The sequence below is a fragment of the Canis lupus genome, chromosome 5 (assembly GCF_003254725.2).
Source record: "Canis lupus dingo isolate Sandy chromosome 5, ASM325472v2, whole genome shotgun sequence".
Classification (NCBI taxonomy): domain Eukaryota; kingdom Metazoa; phylum Chordata; class Mammalia; order Carnivora; family Canidae; genus Canis; species Canis lupus.
Genome location: NC_064247.1, coordinates 30,287,332 through 30,301,920, shown reverse-complemented (window position 1 = coordinate 30,301,920; position 14,589 = coordinate 30,287,332). Strand labels below are relative to the sequence as shown.

At 49.3% G+C, this 14,589-nt stretch overlaps 1 protein-coding gene across 4 annotated transcripts in view; it reads left to right on the top strand.

Moving 5' to 3' along the window:
- ZZEF1 (zinc finger ZZ-type and EF-hand domain containing 1) overlaps positions 1 to 14,589 on the top strand; it is a 101,311-nt gene that overhangs the window by 38,491 nt on the left and 48,231 nt on the right. For 3 of the 4 annotated variants that reach the window (XM_025461943.3, XM_049110057.1, XM_025461945.3), the window contains 12 exons: positions 1,442 to 1,553; positions 2,595 to 2,810; positions 4,044 to 4,144; positions 4,654 to 4,823; positions 5,362 to 5,495; positions 8,535 to 8,605; positions 9,503 to 9,617; positions 11,906 to 12,065; positions 13,113 to 13,234; positions 13,337 to 13,459; positions 14,188 to 14,354; positions 14,435 to 14,516. In XM_025461943.3, coding sequence (XP_025317728.1) covers positions 1,442 to 1,553; positions 2,595 to 2,810; positions 4,044 to 4,144; positions 4,654 to 4,823; positions 5,362 to 5,495; positions 8,535 to 8,605; positions 9,503 to 9,617; positions 11,906 to 12,065; positions 13,113 to 13,234; positions 13,337 to 13,459; positions 14,188 to 14,354; positions 14,435 to 14,516 — 1,573 coding nt within the window. The remainder of the gene's footprint in view (positions 1 to 1,441; positions 1,554 to 2,594; positions 2,811 to 4,043; positions 4,145 to 4,653; positions 4,824 to 5,361; positions 5,496 to 8,534; positions 8,606 to 9,502; positions 9,618 to 11,905; positions 12,066 to 13,112; positions 13,235 to 13,336; positions 13,460 to 14,187; positions 14,355 to 14,434; positions 14,517 to 14,589) is intronic. The other variant, XM_025461944.3, reaches the window with a different exon arrangement.

Here is a 14,589-nt window from a genome sequence, read left to right as displayed (position 1 = left end):
GAAATTACACTTGTTTTTAAGCAGCTCTGTCCTATTCTTGGAACATATTAAAATAAGTTTTTTTTTTCCCTAAACCTGCTGTTAAATAAGATCTTTCACCCCTTATGTAGGTCTTTCTTTTACCCTAGATGTAGGCCTATTCACTACTCCCTTGCTGATTTTAGCTTCTGGCTCCAGCCTGCACTGCTCTGAAATCTTAGTCTGGTTGGCCTGCATGGTATCAATCTCTCTCCAGTTTGCAGATCAAAATGTTAATGTACATGTACCTATCTTCTTCCTTTTTCTTTTCTTTTCTGTTCTTCTGGCCAGATGTGGGTAAGTCAGCTTGCCCCTGTGCCCACTGGCAATGTGCATACTTAGGAGGGTGAAGTTCTCTTTTCTGCCCTCTGCCTGCTGTGTGGTGTAGTGAACAAGGATGCTTCTCTGTGCTCTCTGACTCTAGCCAGCTGTCTCTCTCTCTGAAAGAGTTTCTTAATGGCTGCCACAGAGCAAATTTAAAAATCTTCCAATGTGATATTGATGAAATGGTTTTGGGTTAGAACAGAATACTACCTGTGCTATTGGTTTTTAGGATTAATTATGTCATGAAATTTTTATGGTAAGAGGAGAACATTTTTTTCTCCCTGCTACAGAACCTACTCAGGACCTTAATCTTTACCTCTTCTTGCCATTCATGCCCGTGTTAGCTCGTCCTCACAGAACACACACGTGTAGCTAGCTTGCTAGCTATATTACAGGCTAAGTACTGGAAAGTTTTAGAGATGTGACTTGAAAAGACTGCCTTTTTCTCCTTTGGTTACTTAATTCCTGAAAAGGGAGTACAATTCAAATGTCTGGTTTGTAAACAGAAGTGGCTGGAGTTGTGCTCCCTTTAGCTTCCCTGGAAGGACCTTTTAAGGAACAGGAAAAAAATTGGAGGCTGACAGTTTCCTTTTTTGGAGTTATAGGATCTGAACGCTCCCTGGCTTTTACCCTCCAGTTGTTGCAAGTGTACCGAACCTCAGGCTCATTGTCCATATAGTAGCCAGACCTAGGGAAAGAAAACGACAGAACCTGCCTCTCCTTTGGATACTTCTAGAAGCACACAGTGGTTGTTGCATTGTTCCTTCCTCCTGAGTTGCTCATCTCCGATACCTTGGTTTCGTGTCTCATTCTTCAAATATGCCAGCTATCTAGAGAAACAGACTTCCTCTTTAGTTCCTAGATTATATTTGGCACTGGTGCTGGTTCCCATGTCACGGATAAGGAGGCTGAGGGATGGGGAGGGGATCACCACCAACTACTTCACACACTTAGAGGCACCAGGTGCCACAACCCGTCCCTGGTTGTTAACTGTAGGCCACACATACAGTTCAGTGCCACTCAGATGCTGCTTTATTTGTTAAACCCTTGAGAAGTATAGAAATAGGAAAATGTTTTGTGATTACCATTGTGTTTACAGGGTTGGTTGCTCAGCTGATGACCTTGGCGAGGATGACCCTATTGGCTGGTTTGAGCTAGAAGAAGAATGGGATGAAGCAGATGTCAAGTTGCAGCAGTGCAGAGTTGCCAAAGTAAGCATTAGTGAGTTTTGGCCTTCACTCATTTGCCCACTCCCTGCTTTTATTTCTGTCCGTGTTTATGGAGTGGTTAGCATGTGCCAGCCCCGTGCCAGCCCCAGAGCCCTAGAGCCAAATTGGCCATGACTGTGCCCCTCACGGGGACACAGATGGATGAGACGCCACATACAGGGATGTACGGGGCTGTCACGGCCCAGAGGAGGAGAGTCTTACTGCACCCAGAGCTTACTAGGGGAGGCTTCCTGGGAAAGGTGGTGTGCTCCCAAGTGTTGAAAGTCGATGAAGTCCCCACCCACAGCCAGGCTGAGAGTGTGGGGTAGGGTGTCTGCAGCTGGGAAGCAGAAAGCACACTGGCCTAAGCGCACGAGAGATTGTCTCCATGGTTGTGAAAGGAGCAGTGATTATCCGGCTACTTCATTTTTTTAACCCTTAGTGTAAATCTTAGAAGCTTCAGTATAAGAGAAATAAGAACTATCTTTAGGGCTCATATGTAGTAGGTGTTCAGTAAATATTTATACCTTCGAGTAGTGGAGTCTGAATGGCTCTTGACAAAGGAGCTTCTACTGCAAGACGCAGAGAGTTTGCACGGAAGTCGGGCTTTAAAATGGTTTTGGCTTTGAGCGGACAAGTCTGTGTCCTGGGCTATGGTTGTATTACTGTATTGTTGTATTGTATATTAGTTGGGGGCTTCCTTAGGGCATTTGTCGACTGTTTTTACCACATACCTGGTTTCTGTTTCAAAATGACTGGGCCACAGAGCAGATGTATGTCTCTGATTCATCCTGTCTTACCCTATGCCGTGAAGAGGGAGTAATGCTGTTTTTCCTGTTGTGATCTTTCCCAAAGCCTGACATGATTCAGCACGACTTTTTTTTTCTGTTTGTTGAGATGTTGGGTTTCTGTTTTGTGCCCCCTGCTAGGGAGAGTGGAACCTAATTATTAAAGTCCTCAGGGGACCTTCCCAGAGGGCGTTTATCTCTCTTCCATTCGTATTCCAGCTTCTGAGTCCTCCTTAAATCTCTCTGTCCTCCCTAGTATTTGATGGTGAAGTTCCTCTGCACCCGTCAGGAGTCGGCAGAGCGCTTGGGAGTGCAAGGTCTCAGCATCAGCGGGTATGTCCGGCCAATGCGAGTGGAAGCGGAGCAGCACATTGTCTGTGCCCACTGCAGAAAGGATGGGGAGGAGAGTGTCTGCGGGACCACGCTACTCCTCAGGACGCTTCAGTTCACTCAGCAGCTTGCCCATGACCTGGTAGTGTTTCCTCAGTTATTTATTTTTTTCCTCAGTTATTGAACCTTGTTCTTTGGGGAAAACTAATGGTGGCATTGAGGGAATAAACAGCCACCGGTGAAAGCTGGCCTTTTGAAGCATGCGGTGTGAACGTCGTGCTGCTGTGATGATGTTGGAAGAGCAGGGGAGTGAGGTGCTGGCCACCAAGGGGGTCAGTGAATCAAGGACCAATGAAGGCATATGGTGTCCCTGGGAGGCTTCCTACAATAGACTACAGACAACCATAGAGACCCCAGCTGTGATTGCCAGAGGTAGACTAGGGACACAAAGCAAGTTTATTTTTTTATTTTTATTTTTTTTTAATTTTTATTTATTTATGATAGTTACAGAGAGAGAGAGAGGCAGAGACACAGGCAGAGGGAAAAGCAGGCTCCATGCCCCGGGAGCCCGATGTGGGATTCGATCCCGGGTCTCCAGGATTGCGCCCTGGGCCAAAGGCAGGCGCCAAACCGCTGCGCCACCCAGGGATCCCACAAAGCAAGTTTATGGGATTCCTGTCTCCTTTAAGTACTAGGAGAATTATTTCTGAAATGCAGGTGAATGGTTTGTTCAATAAAGGTACCAAAATGTCAGGATTTAAAACCAGTTGTTTCTGATGCTGACTTGTAGAGTCACTCATGAAAACACAGTGATCAATTGCTCCAGGGAAGCTTCTTGCCATTGTCACCGTGAAGAACACGACTTAACCTCTGGCACTCGTCAGGGTGTGTTTGGGGGCTGTGACTCAGTTTACCTTTGGTGTGCTTGGTCGGTTATTCAAGTTCTCCGGTGGCAGCAGAACACATAAATGAGCTAGTGGTGGGGATGTTTGGAGCTGCGGGTACGCTGGAGCAGGACTCATGCAGCCAGGGGTCAGAGTGCATGCTGTGTAATCTCACTGGCACTCTGGGTATGGTGGTCAGGGAGCCTTCCTGGGTATGTGTGTGTGTGCATACATTTACACATGTGTTCTTACATATATGTGTGCGCGTGCGTGCGCGCGTGCACACACACACACACAGGTCTTGTGGAAAGTTTCACACCAGGAGTAGTTGTTCAGGTGCTCCTGAGTTGGGAAGCGTTAGTACTGGCTAATGGGAATTCTGCATGTGTGGCGCTGCCTCACCCGGTCACATCGAGGAGTAGATGAGCCATTACAGTATTTCTCTGAGTGCATTTTTCATTGTATTTTTTCTGTTTTTTCTAATTTTTTAGGTGCAGCAGAAGGAAAGTGGCTTAAAATATAAATCTTTTCTGGACTTCGCGGGTCTTGATTTGCAGATCTTCTGGAATTTTTATAGTAAATTAAAGCAAAAGTAGGTCAGAATTTGTTATAAGGTGATAATCATATAAACAAAAGTGAAAATACTGTTTTACATTCTACATAGGTAGTTTTTTCTTCCAAGATTTTTAGACTTCTCACTAGTTTATATTGTTTTCATTTGAAAGAATTGGTTATTATTAAAGGTAACAGCTCACGTTTCTGTAATGTACTTTGGGCAGTGTTTCTGCAAACATTTTGTCATCTGATTCCCATCACAACCTGGTGGGGAAAGCAGGTCAGGGATTGTGATAGTACCCTCATTTTATAGATGAGGACATAGGGTCAGAAATGCGTGTCTCTGCCCCACTGTGGACAGAGGCCGTCAGGTCTGTGTGTTCAGACTCTACCTACCAAGATGTCCTTTTTTGCATCCTGCCTCTCTTCCTCTTGTTGGCATTGTTTGTACGGTGCTGACATGTGGAGGAGAGCCCTCTTAGCTGCTGGCTTGGGAGGGTAAAAGCAGCCTGCCTCTTTGCCCTCTGATACCCTTTGTCTTTGTAGCCCGAGGGAAGAATGCATCTGTGCCCAGACCCTGCTTCTGCGGCTCCTGCAGAGCTGCTTGTCAGTGCTGCAGAGAGACGGGCCAGCCACCCCCGAGGAGGCCAAGGCTCCCCGGCAGAGCCCTGGAGGGGCGGGGGCTGCCAAGGAACTCCACGCACACTTATGCGACGGTAGGGACTGGGCTTCTTGAATGAGACTGTGTGCTGGCAGCCTTCCAGGCCTCTTGCTGTGAGAACAGAGGTCCTGTGATCACACAGACCCAGGAGAGGGATCCCTGGTTTGGGAAATGAGTGTCTTTTTGAATCTTGTTTTGAGTTGTCCGAGAATTCACTCGTTAATGACTCTATCTCCTGGGTTCTGACACACGGGTGTGTCACCCAGAGAGTATTGACTGTTGTGAAGACACTGGGCTGGGTGGAGGGCAGAGGGTAAGGATGAGCAGGGATCACACACCTGGCCACGTGACAGCACTTTCAGGGCTGTGCTGGGTCATGTCTCAAAGGGACAGGGAAATAATGAGAGGAAACCTGGCACGTGTGGTTGCTGTGTTAGTTGAGTGTGGTTTCCTGATACCGCCTTGCCGTGCAGAGGTACCATTCTCTGCACGACAGGGAGTAGGGAGTTTGTGGGCAACTTAAAGCACGTGTGTGTGTTGAAAGTGAGTAGATGGGAAATATTAAAGCTGAGTCCATTATTCATTTTCCTCAGTGGTGGATAGGGTGGACGGAGACTCTGTGCCCATGGAAACATTAAAACAAGAAGTCAGGAACACCCTTCTCAGTGGGGCTGCCGTCTTTTTTCCTGATCGACAGAGCCGGAGGAGCCATCTCTTCACCATGATGGTAACCATTTGCATCACAAGTCTGGGGGATGACATGTATTAGTCATCTTCATTTTCTCTAAGTATCTCCTCAGTTTCAGTTTTCCAGTGTGTATGTAATACTCACTATGTGTGGAGCAGTGTGGGACACAGACCCCTGAGGACCTAGTACCACCCTGCAGGAGGGGACGGCAGGTCAGAGCCTGTGCTCCCACAGCGGGGTGCAGTCTCCACCCTTTTAGTGATTTGCCTGCAACAAGCATTCTTTTTAACATTTTCATCTTTTATTGTGGGGAAATCTAAAATACAAAACTAGAGTAAATACAATACCTCCTGCCCTATGTGTACCCATCACTTAGATTGTAAACTTGGGCTAATCTTGTTCATCTGTGATCTGGGTCTTCCACGCTCTCCCTGCCCTTCCCCCAATATTATTTCAGAGTCCATCCCTGACCTTTTCATAAATATTTCAGATTATATCTGTCATGAAATGCAGCCCTTGCAGACACCGTCTCCTCATCACTCAGACATTAGTAGTGGCGGTAAAATATGCTTTCAGTATTTATAAGCATTATGTTACCAAGTGGATTAGCCTGAACAAAGATCCAGGGTTTTCATTCGGAAGGCAGTATTTCTGTGTGAAAAATGAGTGGGATACATGGAAAAAGATAATTAATGATAATGTAAGACAAGGAGAATTTTCTCTGCGGTTGGGCTCTGTGCTCAGCCTGGAGTCTGGTTGTGCCTCTCCCTGCCCTCCCCCTCCATGCATTTGGGTACGTGTGTTCTCTGTTTCTCTTTATCTCTCAAATTATTTAAAAAAATAAAATAAAAATAAAAACTTAAAAATTTCTCTCACTAAACCACACTGAAAACTTCTAGGTCAGGGAGATTCAGAGTTCCCGGCGTTCCAGTGATGGTGCAACACAGGGAAACATAAAGAGTAGCAAGGAAGCAGAATTACAGGCCAGTCTTACTTGTAAACATAGTTAGAAAAAACTAACAAAATATTAGTAAACCACTTCAGTAAAATACAAAGTCCTGACAGAGTTGAATTTACCCTAGGAACACAAGGGTGGTTTAAGGTTAAAAATTAGTAAATGAAGTCAGAGGAAGAAGTTATGTCAGTAAATAAAACATTTAAATAAGATTAAATTCTGTGGGTGATTAGAACTGTAAAACCATTAGCAAACCCAAAACAGAAAGAAAGGGACTCCCTCAACCGGTAGAGGACATGAACCCCAGAACTTTAATAAATTATATACTGGGTGAGTGGGCCACTAGAAGCATCTCTTTCAAAATGAGGAAGCAGACAGGATTTTTACTGGCCGCTGCTTCTCCATGATGTCATATTAGAGGGTCTGGCCAGTGCGGTAGGACAAGGAAAAGAAATTTTTAAAAAAACAGATGGTAGGAGAAAGCACAAGTGGGGAGGAGAGGGAGAAGCAGACTCCCCACTGAGCAGGGAGCCTGACGTGGGACTTGATCCCGGTTCTCTAGGACCAGACCCTGGGCTGAAGGCGGCACTAAACTGCTGAGCCACCAGGGCTGCCCAGGACCCTGAGATCATGAACCTGAGTTGAAAGCAGGCTCAACCAACTGGGCTACCCAGGCGCCTCAAGGAAGAGAAATTTTAAACATACCAGTTGGAAATGATAAAAGAAATAATTCTTTATAGGTGATACAGTTATAGATTATTTTTTATTGTCTGTAGACAAGCCAGCAGTTGAATTACTGGTAAGAGTTTGATGAAGAAAACTAGATACAGCATTTTTAAAAAGCATTTCTAAAAAAAAAAGAAAAATCATTTCTAAATGCAACAGCTAATTAACAAGTGTAATAAAGTGATCTGTGGGATGTGTAGAAAGAAATAAAGGAGGGATCAATAGCATAAAATGTGGCCTCTGGTGCCCGAGGCCTACAGCCCAGCTGGGGACACCTGCCACAAGGAAAAAAACGCAGATGTGTTCCACTTTTTTTTTTTTTAAGATTTTATTTATTCATGAGAGACACACACAGAGAGAGAGAGACAGGCAGAGACACAGGCAGAGGGAGAAGCAGACTCCTCACTGAGCAGGGAGCCCAACGTGGGACTCGATCCCAGGTCTCCAGGGCTGAAGGCAGCACTAAACTGCTGAGCCACCAGGGCTGCCCAAGATGCATTCCACTTTTAGAGGAGAATCATGATGGGGCAAGTGATTGCAGGTGGTTCCTGAGAGGAGGAAGGATCTTGGGGGGTTTTCAGTGCTCTGCAGGGTTTGTACATCAGCCTGGAGGATCAGTTTTCACATGGAGCCATGATGTTGGACAGCATCAGTGGCCTGCCCGTGCCCTGGACTATGGGTGGGACTCCATCGGACTTGTTTACCAGGCTGCTGAGCTATGATAGGTTTGGCTAGCATGTGTTCCACACAGAAAAGGAATGGACATATAGCCTCTCATGTGACGCTTCTGTTAGTGGAGAAGCCCTGTCACTTTCCCTGGCCTCTCCCTGCTGATGGCAGTGGTCAGGGTCCTCCCGATTCATGCTGATGACTGAACAGCTATGCAGATGGGCCCCGGGGCTCAGGTCTCTGGAAATCCACCACCTTACCTAACAGTTCATGTTCAGTGCATTCATGGAATTCAGAAAGTGCCCTCTAGTAGCCCAGTAGCCTTGTCAGAATGTGATTCCTGTTAACTGTCCTCACAGGCTGCTCTGGCTTGTGGAGGGAAAGCTTTGATCTATTTAAAAACCAAGAGAAAACTCACAAGAAACACCCCTGCCCTTTCCTCTTGCGACACCATACCCAGTGACGGAAAGCACACATCTTAGCGTTGGCATCAAGATTTCCAGCAGGAAAGCTTGGAAATGTTAGCTTTGGCAGTGAACAGAAGTCAACCTGATGCCTTGTTTAGACGGGTGCTCCCACCGAGCACCAGGCTGCTCTTAGCTAGCGCCATGAAGCATGTGCCCACTCCAGCTTTCCTCTCACTTGGGAACAGTGGCCAGTGCGTGCTGCCCCACTCTCTGGAGTGTTGTGGAGCAGATCCCCTGATCATGCTCTTCCTTGTTTTCTAGAAGAATGTCACCGAGCAGGAACACAAGCAGTCCCAGCAGCTCACTTTCCAGTCACTATGCACCTATTTTAGGTAAGTTCATCGTTGTTTTAGGTTGTGTAATAGCTCAGATCTTTGCAGAGTTTTCTTTAGCTGTCCCTCCTGTTTGCTCAGCCAGGTTTCTAGAGTGAGCTACCACCAGTCACAGCGATGACTAGAACTAAAATAATCTTGTCAGGAGTTTAATTCAAGTCCCAGTCCTCATGAGACCGTTTGGAATAGAACTCGCTGAGGATCTCTGAGCACTTCAGATTCTAAGTGATGTCTGAAGACACAAACTGAAGCCAGAGGAGTTGCAGTCCTCTACCCAGGTCTGAAAACCCAGATGCACAGAAGGGTAGTCGAGCAAAGGAAGGAAAGGGGCTGACTTGGAGATTTGTACGAGCTCTGGCTAGCAAAGCAGCCAATGGGCATGTAGGCTGTGGTACCGCAGGAATAGGTTCTTGAAGAAGGAGGGAACTAATTGCCCAGGCTACTGTCTGCACCTCTGCCTGTAGCTGGTGCAAGAGCAGACTGGAGGGCCATGTGAGGGCTGTTGAAGGGTGCTTGGACTTGTGGGTTGACGGCTGAGAGAGAGCTGCGGAGCTCTTGTGGAGGGCGTTTGGAGACAGAGGAGGTTCAGCCTGGGTTGTCATGTTAGCCAGCATGACGTCTTGCTGGCAGTCAAGGTTCATCAGATTGACTTCTCAGAATCTCCTCCTAGGACTTGAGGGTTTACGGGCTTTGCTTATTAGGGACATGGGGACAGAGGGTGGCATAGACCCTGCTGGGATGTGGCCTTTTCCTGACCCAGACCCCTCACCTTCCTGAGAACTGGCACTGAAATCCTGCTCTAGGTTCTTTTTTGGAATAAAAAATAACTTTTTTTGAGGTAAAAGTGTGAAAACGCCTCCCTGAACAAGGTGTCCTGACAGATGTGTGTACTTGCAGTGACAAGGATCCAGGTGGTCTTCTGCTCTTGCCTGAGAAAGGTGACCTGGCTGACATGAACAGCAGCGAAGTTCTGGCCGTCATGAGCACCCTCCTGTCCGTTGCTGCTCGAGAGGTAACTGGGGGCAGCTCTGCTTCCGTCCTTCCTCCTTCACCTCGTGGTCTGGTGATCAGTCACAGTGTGGATGTAGCTTTGTCCCCACAGCCGTGACGGATGGGCACTGATGCTCCTCAGCCTACCGCGGCTCCTCTCCCGCTCTGGTGGCGAGTGAGGCACGCTGGCCTGTTCTGTGGTCACCAGTGAGCAGTAGATGTGTGGACGCTCGTGGAGACTTCTGTGCGGAAGACGAGGGGGTCTGTGGTATGGCTACGGAGCCCGACGTTTGGGCGTGTGTCTGTGGTATGAGTTCTGAGGAAAGTGTAAGATTGCTTAGTAAATCCTCAGGTAAATCAAGTCTGGAGAGATGGTGTCTTTTCTTCTGTGGTAATGAGATTTCCAAATTGTTACTTTATTCTTTTTAACATGAAGGATTGTTTCTCAAGATGTAGTCCATGTGTCATCTGGATCCAAATCAGCTGGTGTATTTGGACAGAAATTTGGGTTTCAAGGGCCCGGCCCGGGCTCCTGGTGTAGAACTTCTGGAGATGGGATTAGGGGTCTGTGTTCTAGCGCACATGCCCGGGACTCTGACAGGACAGGACCCCCGTGGCCAGGGGATGTGTGACATGGGGACAGACGACACCCTTGAGGCTTTGGAGGACAGAACTTTTCCTGTGGCTGAACTTTATTTGAGTCTTGGTCTTGGTTTTAGTGCTTTCCTGCTTTCAGGTGCCACCAGAGACACAGTTTCATTCATTCTGGCTACTTTGCTCTTGGAGAGACATCTTTGAGTGCACCAGCGTGTCGTTTGCCAGGGTCACCCTACAGGCTGGCCACTTCATATGGCTTTCAGTCCAGGGTGGTCTCTGTCCCACCGTAACACCCGCGTCCTTTAGGGTGCCGTGCTGCATCAGCTTCACTTGTGCGGAGTGCTCTATGGCTGCTGTCACTCAGGGCTCTAGTGACTTTGCATCCGGTCTTGTCTCCATACTGTTCCATCTCTATCTTCTTTGAAACTCTATGTCCCATTAGCCCCATCTGTATTTAGGCCACCTCCCGTACTTGCACGTGTGCATAAGGCCAGTGACAAGACGGGGAGAGCCGGGTGTTTGCAGAGGAGGATGACTGTGGGCCAACTTGAGATAGGCTGACTTGGCGGCTCTGGGGGCCTCCAGGTGGCGGGAGCTCTGGGTGCTCAAGAGTGGACTCAGTGCTACGCGTCTGGCAGCTACTGACCACCGGCTAAGATTCGAAGCCACAGCTGGGGCCCCTCCTCACCTGTGGGCATCCGAGGACCATCTCACTGGAAAGGCAGGAGGGCAGCAAGGCTTCCTGGGAGCCGCAAGTCTCAGGAAAAAGGAGTTTCGGGAAGCACAGTGATGGGAGAGCCACTGATCTCATGGTCAGGTACTGAGGTTGTGTGCTCTGGGTGGGAGCGGTGGCCTTGGGGAACCGGTCAGCAAGCTGGCAGCAGGGGGGTGGCCAGGAGGGAAGGGCTAATGCACAGCAGCCGCAGGTGTCTTGGTGGGATGGAGCTCATGTACAGGAGAGTAGGACCTACAGACGGTGCAGGGAACCACCTGGCTAGCTACATGCCTGCCTGCAGCTCACCCTCCTTCCTCCCGGCGGCAGCCACCCCTCCAATTTATCTGGACCTGTTCTCTCGAGTGTTTCCTGCATTGCAGGCTGATTTTGCCTGGTGTCAGGTCCACGGGGTCACAGGGTACACAGTCTTTGGGGACGTGCTGTTTGCACTCCACGGTGCTTTTTGAGGCTTGTTCGTGCTGACCTGTCGCTGGCACTCAGGGCTCCCTACACCTGCCATGGCGAACCTGGTTTACTTTGGAGGGGTAATTAGATTGTTTCCAGGTGGGGGCGGTTAAGCGGAAATTGTGGTAGGAACGTATTCCGTGGTTCTTTTGTGTAAGAATTTCCCACCGAGGTCAGGTGGCTCTGGAGAGAGCTTCAGGAGAGAGAAGCTGATAGTGGGAGAGTCACGGAGGATGTGGAAGGACTTTAAAGGTGGGGTGGTTGTGGCTGGAGCCAGAGAGAAAGGGGGCTTGCAGGTGGAAGAGGGAGGAGGTAACTGTGGGACGAGCCCCCAAGGGGTGGAAGAGGAGGACGCAGGCAGCGCAGGCCATCTGGGAGGCCTCCAGGGCATGGGGGGTGACAGGGCTCCTGCACGCCCTCTCCATCCCTTCGTCCCATCCCCGCTCCCTTGGATGGCTGTGGGTCAGGAGCCCGTGCCTGCATCCTGTGAAGGCCTTGCTGTAAATGCTCTCTCTCTGTCTCCTTCCTCGTAGTGTGAGCTCCTGCTGCTTACCAGGGCCCAGGGACAGCCCGGCTCCGTGCTCTTCTCCCTGTTCTGGGCCGTCCAGGGCAGCCTGCTCTCCTGGTGCTACCTGCAGCTGAAGAGCACCGACGCGGGAGCCCGGGGTCTCGCCGCCCACCTCATTGACCAGTGTGAGTGTCAGCACCTGGCGTCATGAACCCACCAGCACAGAGAGGTGTATGGGCGTGGCTTTCTCCTTTAATGCCTCGTGCATGCGGTGCACATGGGGTTTGCTTTTCTATGTCTCTGGGATGTTTTTTCTTCCTAAAATGGGAAGCTGTACATGTGTTTTTGCCCAGAGTGTTCTGCTGACTGTGATCAGCCTAGGAGTTTCATCATGAGGTCGGGTCACTTCATAGCCCGAGGGGATGCAGCACGTGGAGGGGAATGCCACACTCTTCACTAGAGCCTGTCATCCCAGCTCTATCGACTTATCCAAAAAAAGAAAGTCTTTTCTTTTAAAATCTAAGGTAGGGCAGCCCAGGTGGCTTAGCGGTTTAGTGCTGCCTTCAGCCCAGGGTGTAATCCTGGAGACCCGGGATCGAGTCCCATGTCGGGCTCCCTGCATGGAGCCTGCTTATCTTCTCTGCCTGTGTCTCTGCTTTTCTGTCTCTTCTTCTGTATCTTTTATGAATAAAGAAATAAAATCTTTAAAAAAATAAAAAAATAAAATCTAAAGTATAGGTGAGCACTGCTTTGGTCTTTTCAGAGCCGGAAAATCCTCATACTCATGTCCGGTAAAGCCACAGAAAGTTCTGTGACCTTTCTCAGGTTCTGAGAGCTGCACAGGTGGGAAATCCCATCACATTTAGTCTCAGTAGTGTGACACCGGCTGACGGCGCCGAGCCCTGGCTCCTGTGGCTCGGCCTGTGGGCTGCCCGCTGAACACGGGCCCCTGTGAGCACAGGGAGCCCCCAGCCTGGCCACCGGGCCGCTCAGCCGACAGCTTCACCTACACAAGGGCTGTGCTCTCTGCCTCATCCCAAAGTAGCAAAGACCAAGAGATTTGCACTCCTTTCCTCCCAGAGGAAAACCGATCTGTGACCCTTCGTGGTCCCAAGGTCTTTCTCACATGGTCCTTGGTCTGGGACCCTCTCCAGTTTTGTCCTCGAGGATGACCAAGCCAGTGGTGTTTTTCACCACCTATCATGTTAATTACTGTCTTTATGTCTTGATAGATGTGGGACAGTTTGTGGCAAGCACGAGAGTGATTCTGGAATCCCTTTTGTCACAGTATAGTGGACAAACCATTGTAGAGAAACTGTGTAATTCAGTGTTTTCGATGGCAGCTCGTCAACTGGTAAGATGCGGCGACAGCCTTTGTGCGGGAGGAGAAGTGGTGACCTCTGGCCCCAGGCAGAGCCTGAGGCAGATGCTGAGTGCCTTGTCAATCTCCCCCCAGGTGATCTTCCTGCTGGACTTTTGCACTTTAGACATTTCACACTGTGCACTCCTGAGAGAGTTCAGTACACTGACAGAACTGTTAAAGCAGATCTGCGCGGACCCCACAGGAGCGCCAGACAAGGTAACCCGGGTGTCTGAGTGACCTGTACAGCGCAGTGCAGACCCAGAGAGGTTGGCTTGGGAGCCCCCGAGTTCTAGCAGGGGTTTGCTGGCACCGGGCAGCGACAGCCCGAGCTGACCGGCGTGGTCAGCGTTAGGATGGAAGCCATGTGGAGGTCTGTCTTCTCTTACGGTGCATGAATGTGTGTGAAACCATGTAGCGAATGACCAGATTGAAGTCCAGAAAAGAGAATATATGGCGAAAGACAAACTAAAAGGATCCAGGGTACAGAGATTCTTTGCTATCTTTGAGTCTCAGACAACTGTGTGGGAATAGAAAGGGCATAAGCTGTAAAGCCTGTTGTTGTAAAGGTATAAGAGCAAGGACTCAAAGTGGACAGGGGAGATGATGGGGTCAGATTTGCCAGGGTCCAAAATTCAGTGTTTTTTCCACTGAAATTTGGAAATTCATGACTGTGGTGATTTAAAGAAATAGCTCAGTCATGGCCAGAACCAGGAGCTCACTCTGGGGATCCTGTCGTGTGCTGCGGAGCCCAGTGTCCCCTGCCAAGGGTTCAGTGTGCATTGAGCTGTGTATGCAGACGGAGCAGTGGGGCGGCTGCTAGCCCGTGTGACCGTCTGCGTCCCATGTCTGGGCTGCCTGTCCATAGTGCTGATGCAAGCACGGTTTTCTCTGTGGCCCACACAGAGTGACGGGAGCTTGCCTTCTTGACTCATTTGTGTGTGTAGCTCGATGAAGACACTTGGCAGCAGGAGTGTCCTGTGGTATTACACACCTGGACCAAGGAGTCTGCCCACAACTATGAGAACAATTGCCATGAGGTGTCTGTCTTCATCAGCCCTGGGGCAACCTACTTTGAGGTAGAATTTGATGAGCGCTGTGAGACTGAGAAGAGGTAAGACTCACGTGTTCTCTCCCTGAGCCACAGTGGGTGAAAGCGAGAGGAGGACAGTGACAGACATTATGCCTCCCCAGGTACGATTATTTGGAGTTCACTGACGCTAGAGGCGGGAAAACACGCTATGACACCAAAGTTGGCACTGAGAAGTGGCCCAGGGTGAGTGGTGCGCCCAGCACCAGTGATGCCTGCCCCTCTGCACTGGCTCTCCTCGCCGTTGGTCCCCGGGGGT